This window comes from Dermacentor silvarum, chromosome 1 (genome assembly GCF_013339745.2).
Source record: "Dermacentor silvarum isolate Dsil-2018 chromosome 1, BIME_Dsil_1.4, whole genome shotgun sequence".
Lineage (NCBI taxonomy): Eukaryota > Metazoa > Arthropoda > Arachnida > Ixodida > Ixodidae > Dermacentor > Dermacentor silvarum.
Window position 1 is genome coordinate 105,848,206 of NC_051154.1, and position 21,364 is coordinate 105,869,569.

General features: G+C 46.6%; 1 protein-coding gene across 2 annotated transcripts in view; it reads right to left on the reverse strand.

Annotated features, from left to right (window-relative positions):
- The window catches only part of LOC119434215 (protein MTSS 1), a 92,887-nt gene extending 71,958 nt beyond the window's left edge, over positions 1 to 20,929 (reverse strand). The window contains exons 1-2 of one of the 2 annotated variants that reach the window (XM_037701493.2): positions 20,520 to 20,929; positions 3,145 to 3,206 (exon numbers count right to left, since the gene is read on the reverse strand). In XM_037701493.2, the coding sequence (XP_037557421.1) occupies positions 3,145 to 3,206; positions 20,520 to 20,597 (140 nt within the window). In that variant the 5' untranslated portion in view covers positions 20,598 to 20,929. The remainder of the gene's footprint in view (positions 1 to 3,144; positions 3,207 to 20,519) is intronic. The other variant, XM_037701492.2, reaches the window with a different exon arrangement.
- Positions 20,930 to 21,364: the final 435 nt, after the last annotated feature.

Below are 21,364 nucleotides of genomic sequence, written 5' to 3' on the forward strand. Positions count from 1 at the left end.
AATTAGTTAAAATACAATAGTAGATTTTAGTTAATTAGTCAATTATTCATTTAGATTTCTCATCCAAATAATGTCCACCTGTATGGGCTCTATCCAGCTCAAGGATTATAATTGTGCTATCTGCGACAGATTTTTAAAGATAAACTTAGTCTTCGCAGAAACACCCAGTATATATCATCAGGCAAGCACAAAGCCTATGCAAGATTTATGCGAGTCCAAACAACGACACACTTGCCACTGTTGCCACGGGAAACAAGTTATAGCTGCTCTCACAGATTTTTGCGGAATTTCACAGCACATAGGCAAGCTTAATTAACAAAGAGCTTTCTGAGCTAAAGCTTAATGCATTTTCTTTTGCATTTTGTCCATGTCATGCTACATATGAGAAATCTTACTGTAGTTACCTTCTTCCTAACTGTGCGGAACCCCATCACCACATTGCTTTATTTATTTACTCAGTTGCAAACTAGCATACGCACATGCCTCAGGGTGGCAGCAATATACAAAATCTCTGTATTGGTTACAACTGCAACCTTCGAACACACGAAGAGAAAAACAAAACACGAAAACACAATTTGCCACACTTCTAGTAATACAGTCGCCGACCGATAGATAATTCGGAGATGCTTGATTATACCGATAGCTCCGCGCCACCACCACTAGCCCCATAATGTATAAGGACGACCGAAATTTCGGTCACCTTACAGCGCGCCGCGCGATAATTCGAACTCATACTGCACGAGCGTGAGATAATTTGTCCAGTGAAACGAGCAGAAATAGCCATAGTTTCGTTTTGATACGTCGCCGCATGATCGTCGGCATGTCACCGGCGCCTCCTCGAAACCGAAACTAGCGAAGCGACGTCGACCTGGTAGTCACCACGAGAATTCGGTGCAAGCACTGATTATACTGACAGCGATTTTGTAGCGATGCCTTCCAACCGATTCTATGCCACTCTTCATGGACCTTTCATGGCCGGCCGATAAGTGCGGAGCATGGCTATGGACGCCGACGAAGCGCGATAAGGAATAGCATAAATGGCATTGCAAGAAAATCGCGGCCACGGAATGTCAAGGCCAAAAGCAAGCGCATGTGCGCGCAGCAACACGTTGACAAAGTATTTTCATTTTCACGATATTTCCCGTGACTAGCACCGGACGCGCCGACAGCGTTTCAGCACAGTGATAGCGTGAGGAATCGCCAGCCGTTTGTGCGCAGGCGCGAGTACGAGCGGGTGCGAGAGAGAGAACCTAGTGGCATTCGGTCCTTGAATATCAAGACTTTGCCTAGGTACTACGGAGAAGTTTCTTTGCTCGTTTTGTATGCGTTTGTCTCTAGGCGTGCCGGCATTGCGGACTGAGGACGTGTGCTTGTGTTTGCTGATCGCTGTGTATAAAGGTACGTCGGACACACTTTCTCGCGCCTAACGGCATTCTATCTTCAAAACAACACCACTGATTTACCAGGGAAGCAGTAGGGGTATGGTGGCACCATAGTAGGGGCCGTAGTAGAGACCGGGCCTGCTCTCCTGGAGTAGTATCATCGCTCGTGCCAGGCTTTTCGTATGCTGCTCTCCGTGACTTTTCAAAAACATTTTTAATAGTCCCCTATGAGTTAAATGAACGTCCTTCACATACGAAAACCTTGGCACGAGCGAAGATACTGCACCAGGAGAGAAGGCCCGGTCCCTACGGCCTGCACTGCTCCCTCGGGAAAATCAGTGATGTTATTTTGAAGGTAGAGCGCCGCAAGGCGCGATAAAGGTATAATCCGGCATGATTGACTCAGCACGAGCGCCGCAGGCGCGAGAAAGTGTGTCCGACGTACCTTAAGACACGGAGACCACCAAATGGAGCCTCAGTGCCCACTGCTTCACCTGGTTCACCGCGCCGGCAGCCAGCGTCGGAGCGTAAACAAACGCGCGCATGGGCATGGCCAGCGCGCGCCACCTCGCCAACAATCGTCCACGCCATTGCACTGCGCCAGCAGACCTCACTCCGCAAAGCCGACACGCCTCGAGACAAACGCATACAAAACAAGCAAAGAAAATTCTCCGTAGTACCTAGCAGTAGCGTACCCAGGATCTCTGCCAGGGGGGGGGGTTGACAGTTTGCCAATACCATCTAAATAGCACTAATTTCAATTTCTTCACGGGAAATTGTCACAAAATGCGCTTTTTGTGTGAGTGTGCAGACGATTGCGCGCGTCTTACATCTTAGTTGCAGTACTCAAATGCGCAAAGAAAGAAAAGGGGTTAAACAAGAGGGGGCTTAAGTCGGCCTCAGGGGGGGGGGGGTTACAACCCCCCCCTCCCCCCTCCCCCCCCCCCCCCCCCCCCCCCGTCGGTGCTCCACTGGTACCTAGACATTCAAGGAGCAAATGCCCCCAGATTTTCTCTCTCGCACTCGCTCGTACTCGCACCTGCGCAAAAACGCCTGGCGATTCCTGAAATTAGTTACTCGTGCGTGCCTGGCACTGTGCCAAGAATGCCATCGCTCGCAGACACCGATGATCGCGCTAGTCACACGAAATTGAAGATAAGGTATCCCCGAAATTAAGTGACGATCCGAGAATACGGCTAAACTTTCTTGGCCACTTGCGGAATGAACTGAATTCTGGGGGTTTACGTGTCAAAACCACGAGCTGATTATGAGGCACGCCGTTATGCATTATGGGAGAGTCCAGATTAACTTTGACCACCAGGGAATCAATCTTTAACGTGCCCCCAATGCACGGTACACGGGCGTTTTTGCATTTCACCTCCATCGAAATGCGGCAGCCGCCGTCGGGATTAGATCCCGCAATATCGTGCTTAGCAACGCAACACCATAGCCGCTAAGCCACCGCGGCGGGTCGACTTGAGGGATAAAGTCACTTATTTTGGACTCCCGGTTATTCGGACTTTCCGGCGGTCGCCGTCGAGTCCGGGTCGACGACTGTACCACACACGTCACACAAATAAAACAAAGGTGGCCTTTTGAGACGAACAGAAGAAAACAAGAAACAAAGAAAATGCAATGGTTTTTTAAAGCAGAAATCCAGAAAGAACCAGTCGCATTCGTGAGGGAAAATAAAAACAGGTTGAAAGTTCTCAACTTATCCTGAAAAGAAAAAGCACATGCACCCAGAGCATACTTCACTTACTTGAGTTGAGAATGCAGCTTGCTTGCCTTTGCTAAGAAATCTTCCCATATTGGAGTTCCACCCTGTAAAATAATAATATAGCAAACAAGTCCGAACTAACAGATCAGAAAACAAGTAGTGCAGTACACAAACAACACACTTATGCTTTTTATCTGTTTTGACACTAGCTATCCTCTGAGGAGCAAGTAAAAATAACCATAATAAAAATTCATTTCTCTATAAATATACAGAAAGTATAGCAAGTAAAGATAACAATAAAATTCCTTCTGTATAAACATAACATTTCTTCATAAAAATTTTAATGCGAAACATCATTTGCGAACCTCAGGCACTTCCGAGTTTATACCCCATTACGCCGCGGTGCCTACCAACATGATGTGCTGGCTATACGCTCATGTTCGCGTTGCCGGCGTGGTCGCGGCATCGTCATTCGAACTCCGTCATCCGATTCTCGCCTGATTCTGGCGTACTACCTGCGCCGAGCCAAGTGGCGCGTGTAAGATCCGTGCATGTCGGCTGCAGAACACGAATCGTGGCTGCGTCCGCACGAACAGCGATTCAAAAGCAAGTTTCCCACCTCGTACAAGCAACCGGCTCCTGACGCCCACAAAGAAGCTCTTGGAAGACCGCAGCTAGAAGCTCAGACACTGCGTTTCCCAGAGGTTTACTGAATTGATCAGCTCGAGGATGGCGTACTACTGGGGTACTACTGGGCACAGATGAAGAGGAACGTCTTCGCAATGACTGAGCAGCTAGGCAATTGCCCACATTGTTTCGGACCCTCAGCATGTCCGCGCTCCACGGTAGGCACCTGCTCGAAGTCATCGAAAGATTCAAAGAGCCGATCGAGGCGCGCCGCCGCAGGGTCGGCATAACTTAGATTCGAACACTACGTGGGATGTACAGTCAACCACAAAAGTTTGCGGACCACGCGAGCGCGTGCCAGACTGCCTATCCGCGCCACCTAGCGGTACGCCACCTAGCGGCGACAGGGGCGCTCTCCCGGATATGAGCCCTCTTGGTACTCGCCTGCCTGTTAATTTTTTATTCCCGTGCATGACATTGTTAGTTCGTTGTGTTGACGCAGAGCGCTGTCTGCGATAAGACCGCCACATATCTGGCTTGATAGCAGTATCGGAGCAATCACTGCAACCTTTGTCGACTGGTGTGCCAGTGGGTAGATAAGTTTCACGAAGCGCTGCGACGATTTTTTTACGCGACGTTTACTGGCGCACTTTGGTTGGCAGCATCTTGGTCCAATGAGTGTTGCTGCTTCTGCGTCTTGAGAGAAAGGGTAGGGAGGTGTTTCACTGTCATCAAAAATAAAGAAAAAGCGGATGCATAGAAAATTTTCTTTCACACATAGGCGCATCTTCGCATCAGTCGCTGAAAACGTAGTAGACTTGCTTCAGGCCACGTGGTGATTGCCTATTTGGAAAGATGCCGCTGCGTGTTCCACTTGACGAAAGAAGGCACATTGTGCGTTTATTTATAGAGGGAATACCTCAGCGCGAAATCTGCCGCCGAACCAACAGGAGCCGGACTGCCGTGAATAGGATTATTCAAACTTTCCGCGACGATGACAGATTCACAGATTGGAGCGCAGTGGGCGTCCAAGGGCCACGACTGAGGAAGAGGACCGCCTGATTACGGCCGCCATCGTGGCTGATCCTTTTCAAAGTGCAGAGGATATCCGAGAAGCGCTCTCGCTCACGGTATCGTCTGAGACTGTAAGAAGAAGGCTGAGTGAGCTTGGCCTGCAGTCTTTCGTAGCAGCACAGAAGCCCTGCCTCTCAGACAGCCAGCTACAAGAACGACTCATGTTCGCTACAGCAATGAAAGATTGGACAACAGAGAAATGGGGCGATGTCATCTTTAGCGACGAGTCAACTTTTCCACGCGCTGGGACCAACGGAAGCGGGTTTGGCGTTCACTAAACTGCAGGTGTGTTTACAGTGTATTGGCAGTTAATTCACTAAGCTAATTCTGCATCACAACATGTTTCACGTAAAATGAGCTTTTGGACATTACGAGATTTTTCTGTAGTGGTATTATGTTGAAAACATTAACGATTGTTTCATAGTACTACTTACTCTGAAGCTAATTAAAAGCTGCCAGTGGGTCTTTCAGTACTATCTAATGATGTTTGCACGTTTTCTATTGCAACTCTATAACAGCATTATAAAGTTCATACGCAAGAGGAATCACAACATTTTTAGACGCGCCGCTGGAACCCAATTGTATGCTATTTCTTGCAGATATCTGCCTAATTACACACAGAGTGTTCTATCCAGTGGACGGTGTTCCGTGAGCGTGTGGGGAGCAATCAGCAAAGATGGCCTTGGTCCCCTTGTGCGTCTGGAAGGGCCCTTCACTGCGTCACGGTACTGCGACGTCATCACTAGACACCTCGTTCCGTATGCGCTGGACGGTCCCTTCAGCGACGGCTGCTATTTTTTTCAACACGACCGCAGCCCGATCCATAAAGCACGTATCGTCCAGTCATTGCTCGAAGAACATGCTGTTTGCCAGCTTGAGTGGCCTCCATGTGGCGCCGACTTGAATCCCATAGAAAATGTCTGGGGTATGTTGAAGAAACGGCTGTCCACACGAGCCAACCGCGGCCGCACGGCCGATACGCTGTGGCAAGCGATCGCACAAGAATGGGAAAGCCTGCGCGGTCGACCGGAGATTACTGAATCTTTGTACGAGTCGATGCCCACACGCATCAATAAGGTGCTAGAAAACGGACATTTCACTTCCTACTAGATCATTGAGAGACCTATGTTTCATGACACTTCTGTAAATGTCTTGTAAATAAATTCATCCCCTTCAGACACGAATTATGATGCACAGTCTGCAAATGCGTCAAATGCGCATGGCATCATTTCAAGACGCTCACTATTACATTCCAAGAAAGAAGACGAAGCAATGTGCTGTTTTGTGCGAGCTTCAGTAAAAAAAAATTAATTAGCGTATAACTCATTATCTCATTATTCTGAAATCCGTCAGCTTCAATGCTTGCATAAAAAGAATCAACTATTAGGCCCGAAACGCATGCACACTTGCTTTTTCGGTTGTATTCGTGTCGACCGGAGAAAAAAAATACTCTTGACGTTGGTCTTGGAACGCGGCACGTCGAACGATTGTCTAACATGGTAGTGTCTCCAGCAAAGTGATCATCTGCAGCAATACGCAGGACAATGAAGTTAACTGACCGCTAGTTGTCCCATCAGGAAGCGGACACGAATGTGCACACTGAGTTTTAGGTCATTTGAAGAAACACGTGGCGTGGGACGCGCCTCCGAAGTTCGAGTCCCCAAACGAGGACGCCGTGTCGCAAAGGGTTATAAAAAGAGTCATCGCACCCGATTATTTCTTATTTTTCTAAATGTAACCACTATAGCAGCGCGGTGGTTCGGGCTTTGCGCAGCAAAACCTGGGCGCAGGCGATCAAATCCCGGCCGCTACTGTCACTTAGCGATGGGGGAGGAACGGAAAAATTCTGCCTACTGACAGCATCTGTGTCCCATGGCTGCCTCACCGCTCACTCACGAAAAAAAAAAAAAAAAAGCGTGGCTACGCGAAAATAGAACTGATAACAGCCGAAGAATACGCTGTCTGATTACTTGTACTGATATTCTGCTCTCAAAATATAAGCAAGTAGCCCTGGCTAACAAAGAGCACGTCACGTTGAAAGAGATAGGTAGAAAATACTTGCGCACAGTGCGAAAATAGACAGGCCATAGATTTAAGGAGGGATGCGTCTTCAACGTAGCGCTGCTGTCGATCGCTGGTGACGTAGCGGAAGTGTCGCGAAGAGGCTCTTGGCCACGCGCTCGCGTGGTCCGCAAACTTTTGTAGTTGACTGTACGTACTTTTTTTTTATATATATATATATATACGATGAGCACAGCTCTTTGCTTTCTTCCCTACGTACTGCAGAACTTGCCCACAGGAGGACCGTGGATTAGTTTTGGTCAACTAGAATCCTTTTGACAATGCGGTTGCCGCACCAAGGATTCAATCTCGAAATCTACCGTGTGCTCAGCAGCAGCAGCAGCAGAACGCCATAGCCACTAAACTACCACGGCAGTAAACGTGGGACGGCATAATGGGCGTTCGGAGGTGTAAAGTTCGCTACCCACGTGCTGCGCCAGTGCGCGCACCACGTGGCGCAGCAGTATCGCGTTCACGCATTGGCTTCCGAGAATGGCGGCTGTTCATGAATGGTTGTAGACAGGCTGGCGCCGGTGCTTCCTCGATGTCTGCCATCCGACAATCGAAATTACTGCGTGTACATGCCGCGGGCGATCTTGTCGGATAGCATTGCCTTTTGTTCCGTGTCAAGGTATTAGCAGCGAGGACATACGGTGGCGCCATCTGCCGGAAGCGAGCCGTCGACGTGGTATGAGGGATAAGACTGTGCGCTCCGCATTGCTTGGCTGCCGCGCAGGCGCCAAGCAATACGCCAAGCGCAGTCTATATCTGCTTACCAGAACTATCATCATTTTCGAGATATCTGTTCACAAAATGCGCTAAAATATGCATTAGCATTGCAGTAACATTTCATACTCTTTGATGGAGGTTTTTAAAAAACTTAACAGGAACGTCAATATACAGGGTGTCCCAACTATCATGCACCAAAATTTTAAAATATGCAAATGCCACGTATAGCTGGACAGAACCAAAGTAATGCTGTTTGCCGTCGCTTGGAGATACTCAGATTATTTCTTGAATTCCGCCTAATTGATAATTAGTCATAATTAATCAACTGCTCAATTATTATAATTAGATGAAAAGCGTCAATGAGAAAATTGTACAGCAACACGAAAAACTCCCGATAGAGCTTTCTGTTGCTCGATACGTGCTACATAAAAGTGTTTTTCCGAGCGTGAAAGAAGCCCGCGATTACACGCAAAATTGCCGCGCAACTGGCCGCTCGAGGCACTTTGCGTGTATTCGCGGGCTTCTTTCACGCTTGAAAAAACACTTATGTAGCACGTGTTGATTAACAGAAAGCTGTATTGGTAGTTTTTTCATGTTGCGCTACAATTTTCTCATTGACACTTTTAATCTAATTATAATATTTGAGAAGCTTATTAATTACGACTGTAATTAGGCAGAATGCAATAAATACCACGTGCATCTCCAAGCGACGGCAAACATTACCTTGGTTCTGTCCAGCTACGTGGTATTTTCAATATTTTTAAATCTTGGTGCATGATAGTTGGGACACCCTGTATATGTCACGTACTACTTTTTAGAGATAGATAATACACGAGTGGCACTAGTTCTGGGATTTCTGTTAAGTAGCCATGACTTCACTGCTGTAAATTTCAACATTTCAACTCCTAACATAAATTGAATATTTAAAATAATTAGCCAATATTTTTTAATTAGCTACCTGCACATTGTCATATATCATGGAAGTAATGTTCGCACCTTCAGATAATCGACCTGAAGAGGTTGAAGTGCGCTTTCACAAGCAATTCGAAAAAGGAAATGTCTTCTATCTAAAAAGACACATAAAACATGGGATATTTCAAAAGCGTTTGCATTTGTTATCGCTAGCACAACTTCTTGCCGGAAAATTAGCCACAAAAGCGGCAAAATAAAGAGCTGACGCAGGCACAGTTCTGTCCACTCTTATCCAGTATTCACCGCAGTTATTATTATTATTATTATTATTATTATTATTATTATTATTATTATTATTATTATTATTATTATTATTATTTGCCGTCACGAACACTCGGTATTATACGTATTCACACCGCGCTGTGCGCTTTAAGTCAATTTAGATTGTGGGATTTTACGTGCCAAAGCTGTGCGCTTTCGGTGAGAGCATATAGGAGCATTTGACAGGACATGCACGTAAGCAATCATCGTTTAGCGAAAGCTTCCGGGAGCTGTACGAAAATACTTTCGTTATGCTACTATGGGAACTTCGTCATGCATGGGGACATGCGAGAGCCCTTCGCAACGACCCAATATTTCCGTGAATCCTTCGATGCCTCATTATTTATCATAGCTGCGAACCACAGCGCGGCTAAGACCCGCACTGCGTAGTTAAAAAACATTCATTCTCAGTGCCGCTGTTATTTATTTATTTATTTATTTATTTATTTATTTATTTATTTATTTATTTATTTATTTATTTATTTATTTATTTATTTATTTCCAATACTGTTAGCCCTTGCGGGATGTTAGAGGGGTGGCGAGAAAGAATTTTCAACAAACACGTAAGGCCAGTTCCGCAATAAACAAACAATGCATTCAGCAAACACATAATTACAGTTTACGCTCAAATTATTCAGTTATGTGCGTTTCAATAAATACATCTGCGTCAAGGCTGTTCCAATACACTATAGTTTTCACAAGAAAGGAAAATTTGAAGGCATCCACGCGTGGCACATAGGGCATTACAGCATGAGGGTGACCTGTACGTGGGGACACTCGTCCAGGGGGACGCAAGTATATAGTCTGGAGTCCAAATTGAATTTATTGTTATACAGTTGGTAGAAGAATTTCAACCTGGCTATTTTTCTGCGCGTTGCAAGTTCGGCCAAACCGGCACGGGATAATAACGCAGTTACAGACTGCGTTCTTTGGTAAGCATTAAAGATAAACCATGCGGCTAGTCTTAGAACTTGTCGCAGTTTATCAAGCCCACTTGGTGTGGATTCCAGACTATACATGCGTATAGTCTGGGATCCAATCTGTAAACAAAATAGTCTGGAAACAATTGTTTTTGTACGCCTTGAGCTTTACCTCGGGCGTAGCATCTTTCAACTGTCGCCTTAACAGACCGAGTTTGCGTTGAGCAGAACCACAAATGTTTTCAATGTGTTCGTTCCAATTCAAATTGTGCGTGATTGTGACCCCGAGACACTTAAGCTTACTAACATGTTGAAGTGGGCTATTATTTGTTCTGTAAGTAAAAAGCAATGGGGTTTTCTTGTTAGATTCAGTCATGTAAGCTGATTTATCGAAACTAATTTTCATGTCCCACGTAATTAACACACCAGTCATATATTATTTTCAGGCATTCGTTCAACAACACTTGATCCTGGACATTCTTAACGCCCGACAGTAAATAAGGCAATCATCCGCAAATAGACGCAGTTCAATGTTAGGATGCAAGTCATTAGCAATGTCATTTACATATAATAAAAACAAAATTGGCCCTAAAACCAAACCTTGTGGCACACCAGATAAAAGAGGTAAGGAGGATGATCATTCGCCTGCTATTTGAACATACTGCTTCCTATATTTGTAAGATACGCCTGAATCCATTTCACAATTAGTGTATTAACTCAAAGTTTATACAATTTCTCAATAAGTTTTGTGTGACACATCCAGACGCTGCCGAGGCGGCCAGCACGGCAGCTCTGTCCACGTGATCCCTCATACAACGTCACGCCGATGGCAGCGCCAGACGTTCCAGCGGTGGAGCTCGCCCCCAATACGGTACTGCTGCTGTAGGCCCGTCTACGATGCTGTGTAGACATAGGCGCTTAGGCTTCCGCGCGGTGAAATCGCGAGCAGCTCTGTGGGACTGTTGGGAACCAAGTCCAGTAAATGAGCACTTGTACAAAACTGGAAAAGCCCAGCTAACACAGAAGTGCAGCACAGGCCAGCCTTGACGCTCAGTTTCAAAATTTATTTAATAAATATTACGCAATGCCCATCACAGTTAGGTATGCCCCCTAATCCGTGCCCCATAAAAGAACACAGAGCTAAAAAAAGGGGGGGGGAGGGGGAGTGAGGGGGGGGAGGCAGAGTGCATTAGTGGGCTCCATATATACATATCTATTTCTGTCTGCGTTAAGCGCGCCTGTCCTATCGTGCGCACGTTCCTTGCATTTTCATGCCATAATTTCGCGACGCGTCAAAGTTCAAAATGAAGTCGCTATAACACGACGCAACAAAGACTCAAGAAGAAGCACGTACAGGCAACTTTGAGCGGTGCGCTGCGTCGCAGCAACGACGAGAGCCGCGCAAGCACCATATTCCCCAGCGCGCGCCGCCCGCGCGTGAGGGAAGCAGCACCAGAGGAGGCCGCCCGGGCAGACTGCCCTTACCATAACAAACGCTGCGTTCAGTGCCCGGTGGAGTTCCCAACATGGGCTGCAGCCGCTATACGTGCGCAAACAAAGCGGCCGCACGGACTGCCTCGCCCGCGGAAAGATGCAGAAGGCGGCCTCCGTGAGATTGGCCTGAAGCTGGAGACCGGCCCTATACTGCAGCCACCAGCCTGACAAGACAAGACGCGGCCACCAGACGACAAATGTCGACACTGCTGGCCCCCTTCAGATGCTCTGCACGCACAACTGGCCTCGCGAAGCGACGAAAGAAACGCGCCACCGTGGTCCACGCACTCCGCTGAATGACACAATACAGGCAGCAATTTTCCACGACACCGCGAATAATATCGCGCTCTTCTGGAGACCATAATAGTCGGTTCCCGCAACACGGAGAGACTGTAGAGCAGGAAGCCTCATACACAAAGGGTGGGAACGGACCCTTTCATCGTACATTACGAGCTATATCAGCTCGCAACAGGAACACGCGTTTTCTTTCAGCAATGCGCCTTTTTGAAGAGCGATGTCCTTGTTCGCATCTTTTTATGCTGTCTCATCGGACCGTGTCCGCTAGTCTCGTGGATGAAACGCACCACTCAATGGAAGCTATCAACACAGCCGGTATGGGACAGGTGGGCAGCACCCGCCTATCAGCCCGTGAGGGGAGCGCATTTGACACAAAAGGCACCGGTGTCTCTTTCGGCTGACACGAAGACGAATCTGGGACTGTTCTGTCGTCAAGACACTCCAGTACGTTAATGCCAGAAATAATGCTACCTATAGCCGAGACACCCCTAGAAAATAAAAATAAAAAACTGTCAATGAAGCGAGATAATTTTATGACGGCGCTGAAGAAATCAAAGAATGATATTTAAGCACAAATCAGCAGCAGCGGATGTATCTTCAATTAATTCTTTTTGGGAACATATTGCTATCGCTAAATTGAAGTCGGTCTCAGTGTTCAAGGTATGGCCGTTTAGTAGAAAATCTTAAGGCTCGAACCAGCTTCCAGATACACATCCGCAAAATGTGCCTTAAGGACACATTGGCGTTCCACGGTCTTTCGTCCTCCAGTGCATAAGGAAAGCTTTTCGGTAAGTTATGTGAGACCTCAATGCATTTTTTTGCGCAATAAGGGGACCGATATCACGAAAGTGGCTCATATATCCCGGAGTGTCTGTAATGCGTACGTGGTTTCACCACTGACCGGCTTCAATTCCACTAGCACACAAATTCTGATGGACACGAACGACGGGTTCCTGAAAAATATACATTTATCTTAATGTGTTATCCTCAAGATTTGTTTTTCTTTTTCAGCTGAGCTGAAACACGTGCTACTGGGCAGAAATAAATCGCCTTACTTTTCGTGTCTTTTTTTAACGTTATGCGTTCACACAGAATTCTGTATTCCAAACCAGCCTCTACAAATTCTAGCCGTGGAGTTAGCAAGGCGGATCCACTTGGAACTAATTCTCAGGATGACACCAGTTTCGAGATATTAATTCCTGAACTTTGCGGAGAAATCCGCTGGCGTTCCAGTTACTTTCTTGAAAAAAACGTCGTTTTATGCATTGAAGTACAAAAGTAAGTGGAACGCCAATGCATTTCTCCGCAAAGTTCGGGAATTAATATCTCGAAACTGATGTCATCCTGAGAATTAGTTCCAAGTGGATCCGCGTTGTGAACTCCAGGGCTAGAATTTGTAAACTGCAATATGGCCCATAAGGTAATTAGTTTAAAACTTAATTAGTCAATTTTTGTTGATTAGTTAATTATGCATTTCAATTTTTTGTGCAAGTAATGTCCGCCTCTTCGAGTAGACCAGCTCATGAACTAGAATTGTAATATCTGCCACAGGGTACTTTAATTTTTTTTTTTTTTTTTTTGAAAATGATCGCTGAAACACCCGGTATAGTGCCTTTGGTGAAATGTTTTTTTCCGCGCGTTCCTTGTCCGCGCAAGCTCTCGGCTGCGTTCTAACTGCGCCTCGGTAAGGGCAAATCAAAAAGCGCCACGTGTCTCAACGTGCTCGCTTGCCCGCGAGTTCATAACTCGAAGGACAGCTGAGCGGCGTTCAATTGGACATTAATGCTTTTCATTTTATACACTAATGACGTGGCGCCACCTCCTCCCAATTGGCTGCGCCGTCACGTGCACAATGACGCACGCACTAGACACGCGTTTAATCAACCAGAACCGTGAAGCCGCCGAGGCGTCGGGGAAGCGTGCTCGTCTCGCACCCCGAGGAGGCCTGGGTTCTATTCCCACACAGGCCGAAATTTACCAAGCTTTTTTTTTTTTTTTTCAAAGCCATTAATTTATTTTCTTTACAGGAACCTACCTGAGAAATTGGACGTCAATCCGAGCATTTTTTTTTTTTACGTGTTTTTACTCTTTGCGCCGTCGGTCATTTTTGGTACCATGCACTCGTTGCGGACAACGCCGGCTTTTCTGCCTCGTGGGCCATCTAATGCTTTCGCATTAATAAAGCCACATAACAAAGACGATCGACTCCGGCGGCGAACAGTTCCGCCGGATGCACGCGCTACCCAACACCGCAGCCGTCTCCAAGGAACCTCACCACGCGGTAAGCCGCGACGAAAGATGAGCTTCCTCGACGTGGTGAACGAAGCAGGTATGCGACGAGGTGAAGATAGGCTCAGCGCGCCAGCTGCATTGTTTCCATATTCAGGCAGTCATCATTCTTTCGTTTTCGCGTTGATCTCATGCCACAATTCCCACACTGCTACTAAAAAATAATAAAGAAGAACGACCTGGCGATAAGCGTAATTACATCATTGCAGGAATCAATTCCCCAACGGACATCATAAGAAGCGAGGTCCTTATTCGCATGCACGACGTACACTTCGCTTGGTGACTGTCGGTACGTGGCGTGCCTTCAGCTATCTTGCTGCGGTGCGTGGAACGGTACACCAGGCACCGTCAGCCCCGTGAAGCGCACGTATTGTATAATGCATATCACGTGCTTCAAGAAAATATAACTTTTTTTTTTTTTTAGGACAGTGGAGCGGGGATAAATGTCTTGTTTTTCAACAAGTTGCAACGGATTATTAGCGGCGGCGGACGTGAGTAAATTCGAGATAATTACTGGCCAACTAAATAACCAAGGCTAACTCATTAAATATTTACTTCATTAAGTTACAACACGTGTCGTAACGTAAATAATTAAAGCATCGCAACAGGCTAGTGCTCAAGACTTGTTCACTTTTGTAGAAATTCCGATAAAATAATAGCCAGTTTCGAGATATAGACTCCAGAACTTGCGGAGATATTTATTGGCGATCAACTTGGCGGGACTAAACTGTAACACCAATGTATATTTACTATCTAGCGAAAGATTCTGGGCAGGAACACCTAAAAACTGGTACCAGTCTCAGGATTCCTACAACGTTAATTGTGAATATTGATTAATAATTGGCAAGCTAGTCTAGCACATTAATTGATGTCAAACGCCCCATAATACACTGCCAAAAAAAAAAACACTATTATACCCATTACACTGCCTTCAAGAAAACTGGTTCTTCCTTGATATAAATTAAGTAAAAATATTGTTACATGCAATGCAAGTATAATCCCACCACTTGTAACAATCGTCTGCAGACCCCCATTGCTACGTAAAAGCGCTGCTAATTAGCCTATCGAAGGTGGTGACGAGTTGAAATAGACATTAAAGAGACACTAAAGGGGAACACTAAATTATTTTGGACCGATGAAGTATTCTTTAAGAACACTATATATTTGTCCATTTCGCGGCAATAAGCTGACTCTTAGAAGAGAGAAAGTTAAATTTTTTCAGTTTCGCGCCGAAACCTCAGTGACAGTACGTCAGTGTGACGCCACGGATTTCAATGTGTTGTCTCGTATTTGGGCCGTTTCAGCTCATTAAAAGTACTTGAACCTTGCTAAGTTGAGCATTTCGCTCTTTCAAAACGCAATGTAGTCCATCTTTACTGATGAAACGCTAATTCTGCCAGGAAATACGCCGTCAAAATCTGTGACTTAACTTCCAAGGCGGCGTCGCCACCTGTCTTTAGTTTCCGCGTCTTTTCTGGCTTATCAAGCTGCTTCTCACGGCAAGAGTGGCTTTTCTTGGTATTGCAGAAGGGTCATTTACTAATACAGCGCATCTTAATTTTCTCTTTGGTGTCTCTATAAAGATACGCCGTTAATATGGGTGCTTTGCGGAGTGGAAATCAATCTGCCTCGCGCAGCATGAAACAGCTAACGAATATTGGGTTTAGCCATTTTAACCATTTTTTGGCCATCTTAAAGCGGAATGCAGGAAGACAGAGACAAACGCTGTCTGTCTCTCTCCTTTCTGGCGAAAGGCTGATGAAACGTTTGTCACGATGGCGAGTTCGCAACAAGCATTGCAATGCGATGTTGCTATGGCAACTGAGGGGTGATTTCTCAGCAATCACCCGTTGACTGCCGTTAGCAACACGGTTCGCAACCATTTGGCGCATACGGCTGTCCCGGCAAAAGGCGACGCCAGCTGTAGATTACGAAAGCCTTCTTTTCCACTCATGGTGACCTCGCGCCTGCAAATGATTGCAAGAACGGGAAGTAAAACCAGCCACAGATGATCCCCACAAAGGCGGATGCGGACTGCAACCCCCCCCCCCCCCCCCTCCCCCCGCGCCCTCCGACCATTACTTCCATAACCTCTAGGCAGAGCACGCAACTGCGCGCTCGTGTGAATGCGCCTTGCGCATACAGACAGACCCCGTGCAGACAAGGTTCAGTCATATACTGGGTCTCATCTTTTGCTACGAATCAGGCAAAAGTTTGCCTCATATTGACACCGAGAAACAAACGTGAAATAACCAGCACAAAAACAGCGGATGCAGTGCAGGTATAGTAATTACATCCGTCCGCCAAAAAGTAAAGCATCAAACTTGCGTGTACAGCGGCAAAGCAAGCAATGGAAATAGCGTCGTGAAGGAAACGATGAATATGTAGCTTGGCAGTGTAGTCATTATAAATGCAGGGTATACGCCCAACGAATCTTAAACGCCAAAGTAGGCGTACCAGTTTTGCCGCGAAGTAACTACCACCGATTGCTCCTGCGACCTTGAGAAAATCCGGCCACGTGCCAGATTTTCAGAACATTTTCTTGCTTTGTTTCTTCCGTTGGAGATTGCTTTTAAGCAGGCCATACACACATGCCGTATGCGCCGTTCTGTATCCCTTGCGTAACTAAAGTTGGACCCGTTTAGCTGCTCTCGCTAATGCGTCGGTATCCCAGTGCGAATTGCTGCCTCTCAATCCGCCGCATCTTCGTTCGCTAATATTGTTCTACGCTGATTATACCCAATGCGCACTACAGGAAGTACGGATTCTAATAGACCAGTCAATTTGCAAACCATTAGCAACTACTACGACATTAGAACTACTACGCCAGGGATCACGAAAAATAGCAAACGGTAAGTATACAGCCCACACGGACAGGAAGAAGCAGCCGTGGACGCTTGCGCTGTCCCTGTGCGCTGTAGACTTACAATATATCGCCAACTAGACCAATATACCTTTGGTAGCAAATGATCTACTAAATTTTCGCACAACAGTTCTTACGTATAAAAGGAAAAAAATTAAAAGGAAAGGCAATGACTCCGAAAATTTTTTATTTATTTTTTTAAGTAAGTATAGCCAGATATGTAGGACACGGTCTCTGAGCACTGAATGAAGCTCAGAAATTAATAGGCAACAACTCAGCTTGAATGATTATGATGAGTATGCGCCACGAGCATAGGCAACGCTCGGGAGCTTCAGTGGCCCGTAGGTCTGTCGCTTTCTGACCGTTAACTCCCAAGGTCGAAACGACGTGTAAAATCTCTTGAGTTGTCGTCGCAGGGTGCATCTCCAGTGCCATTTGTCATTTAGGGCCACTAAACGCTCCGCGTGGATACTTAAGAACCTGCTGCAGCTTCTTTATTATTTTTTTTCCCTCCATCCGCCAGTTCGATCCACGTGAAAAATCTGCGTCAGCTTCCGCCGCATTGCGGACGGCCACAGACGAGCACAACAGTGCGACAACAGGGTCGCCTCGCGAGAAGGTCATGACGCAGTGAGACCACGGACACACACTGATCGCTGGCCGGAAGAAGCAGCAACCGCGGAGTCTGCTCTCCATTGGAGGAGTCCCGCCGGCAGCACAATGACTGGCGCGCCGGTTTTCGCAGCAGCCCATTCCGGTTCCCAATGGGCTCCCGAAATGGTCCGCCGCGACCCATTTTGACCGCATACCGGCCCGCCGTGCAGATGCAGGGGGCCCACTCGTCACGGTAAAGAGCCAGACACATGACGGGTTATTAAAGCAAAGTCCCGTCCAAACATTTCATACTCGTGACAAGTGCATCCGCTGCTAACCGCTGCGAGGGCGTCACATCGAAACATGTGGCCGCGCTCGGTGCGGCGACCGCGAAAGCTGCCGGACGCGTCGCGGTTCGGAGTGCTTATCGGCGTAGCCGTTTGCTCGCTCTCCGTGCCTTCTTAAACGGAAATAATGTTATTGCCTCAATGCAAAAACGGATACATATCAGGTTTCTGGCCTTAAGAGATTGCCACGTGCGATTTTGCTCTTTTGCAATGCGCATCCCGTCACTGTGCGAAGCCGACAAAATATATGTAGGGTGTACCAGCTATCACGCAGCACGATTTTAAAAAAGAGGAACGGCGTTACGCGAAGCAGACATAGTGCGCATTGTTTCCAGTACAGTGGAGTAGCCGCCAGTAAATTTTCATTGCTGAGATTTCATTATGTAATTGTAATTAATTATCTAACTCGAGAAGTAGTCCTAGATATCGAAGTGTCAATGAGAAAATTGTAGAGCAACATGAAAAACTCCCGATACAGCTTTCTGCTGCTCGGTACGTGCTACATAAAAGTATTTTTCCGAGTGCGAAACACGCCCGCGAATACACGCTAACTGCCTCGAGCGGCCAGTAGCGCGGCAATTCTGCGTGTAATCGCAGGCGTCTTTCACACTCGGAAAAACACTTTTATGTTGCCTATAGCAGCGCAACCCATCGCGCAGGGTGCCGACTAGGGGCACACATCAACCTACTCGGAACGATAACGCTGCGCGAGCAAGTCTTGCCCACGGTGGCACGAGTGCATGCAACGCGTGCTTGCGCGTGTGAGATGCACCGACAACTTTGGGCAAAGGCCAACCGCGGCGACCGCAACAAGCAGTACACGCATTAATCAAAAACTTCCTGACGTTTCGGCTGGTGGTCCGGCATTCACTCCGATGAAGGCCCCAGTAAAATATTACTATTTTCGTTGTTGTTAAACGTGGGAGCATTTCTTTCAGAATATTTTCTCTGGGTTCTGCGTAAACTCTCAATTGGATATATATATATATATATATATATATATATATATATATAATTTTATTATTATTTTTTGTCCCCTGCTTGCAGTTTTCGTGCGAATATAGAGCACTCGACTCTTCTAAATCCAGAAGCAAAGCTGAATTTCAATACCCTAACGCCAGACATCCCTTCTTAGAATAAATGTGCAATAATTCATCCTAATTCGCCATCATAGATGCACGTAAATTACCCGCTATGGTGGCTCAGCGGCTACGGCGTTCTGCTGGTGCTGATTACAAGGCCGCGGGTTCGATTCCCGGCTACAGTCTAATCAGATAAACGAGCTTACGGCATTCGGACCGGAAAACAGCGCAAAACACGGAGCAAGATAGTGACACAGCGCTGCCTTACGTTGTATCAACTACCCGGCCCAACAGCAAACTGTCTTGCGTGGGTTTTCAAACGTGTTTTCAAACAGATGTTCACACAACGAGTGGGTTCTAAAATGCTAATATGACTGTAAACCTTTCGGCCACACGATCAAGAAGACATCGGCGAGTATACGTACTTCGCATCACCACTCTGGGCACAGATGTAGAACCACAATTTCGCCATTGTTTACGGTTGCCATATTCACAGTTTTGATCGACAGTGTTTTTCACGCATGGATGACCGTCTAGAGCTACCACCGTAGTCCGCACTTAACCGGACGGCGGCATCTTCGGCACCTACTGGAGTGGTGGCCTAATCTCATTCAGACCGCGACAAATTACGTAAACGAGAACAGACCTCAGGTAGCCTTGCCAGACCTACGCCCCCATGTGCCCGCTTATACGGCTTAACTGAAAATATGAAACTGCGGTCTATGGCACACATCTTGAGAAGGCATACATAAGCGCGATCTACGCCACACATTCTCACTGCACGCACTAACTTCTCCACCATAACAAAAGGCACTTGAGATCACAGAACTTAACGTACGTAGTACACGTATTAACTTCTGTGATCCCAAAGCTTAAGTTGTCCACAAAGAACAGAGCTCGCACAAGCACACACTTTTCAATTCATGAAGACTGCGATGACACAGACGATGATGAACGCCAACTTCGCATTACTTCACTTCCCTTGCACGTGTATAAAAAGACGCTGCTTATGACCAACATAACAGTTCTATCGTCGCCAGCTATTATTCACCAAAGCGGAACCAAAATTCCCGAAGTCGGTGCGACTACGTGCATACACAACACAAGGCATCGAAAACAAGGTATTGCTGTATCACGTAACATAAAAACGGATCATTAAACTAGCCACTGTAAACAAACTGCATTTCCAATCGCAACGTACGTACAACGAAAGTAACATAACACACACATGAAGGCTCATCGTTATTGTATTTGGACAATGACCAAACTAAAGTCGCATAGTAGCAACGGAACCGATCCTGGGTTATCCAACAAAACAAAAAATAACCAATAAAGTTTGCAAGCCCCTTGTCCAAAAAGGGCACATACTAGGTAGATTAGTAAGCTTCCGATCAGAAACGGTGATGATTCTACGCGACCAACGCTGACAAAACATTTGCGATCGTTTGTTCCGAGTGTCCCGGTTATAATGTAATAAAATACAATACATGCATAGTACCAAATCGATTTCTGATATGTGGTGCAAACTGCACCGGCGATGTACCGGCCCGCACATCCAAAACATTTGGACGCACGGAGATAACCGCCACCGAAGCAACGACGTTTTCTGCAATAAATTACTGCACAGACATTCGTCGTTTACAGATATACAAGGGCACTACGTGCAGTCGTTAGGTGCAAAGTATCACTCCCATCCTACATGAAGTATTAACAACCATTATTAAACATTGCAACTACTTAGTAGTGCTGCAGCGTTGACTGGATGCGCTGGCATGCATCGTTTTTATGTTTGGGCATATTCGCTCACCTTCAGGTCATTGACGATATACTGAAATAGGCTGCCAAGCGCGCTGCAGTCTTTATCAACATGCGTCTCGACTTCCATCGTTGACGAACAGCACACAGCGGCACGAACACTGGGTGTAGGAAAATGCTACTGCAATCCTCCGTGCACGAAGCGTCGTTTGGCCAATGGCGGCGTTGGTTCCACGACTTGCTGCATGGACGCTCGGTGTCCACTGTCCGTCACGGAGCTTCGGCGACCGAACATCGTGCTCGCTGAAAGAAATGTTACTTGCCGTTGAAGCACTGCACTTAGAACTTCGCGAAGTGGGCTCAGCAAAACATTGGACGCAACCAAAGCTAAACTCCGGGGAACCTCACAGGGATCACCGCTGTCCGGCCTAGAGCACGATTCTGCTCAATGGCGGTGACGTTAGTCACGTGACCAAAAATCTGTCTTCCTATTGGCCGAGACGAACTATGAGATGTACCAAGCAAAAGAAGCAAAAGCAAAATTATGTGTGCGCAAAACGCAATGGAGAGAACAAAAAAAGTAAAGAAACAATAATAACGAGAGGGTTGGAGGTTCACCATTGCTAGCCTATGGCGCATGCGCCATTCCCGCTGTCAGCGTCTAGGTGCTTTCTGGCAAGAGCGCTGGGGATGAACAACATGAATCTATCCACCAGGGACTTCGTCCCTGCATCAACATCCCTAGAGATACCGGCACTACCCGCCCTTACCTAATAAATCGTCTTTCTCGCCTGCGTATTCGTTTTATAACACTTCCAAGCTTTCAAATGGCTGAAGACGATCTGACGTCGTCATGAGTGTATCAGCTATTTACGTGGATCACATGTTTTTTTGGCC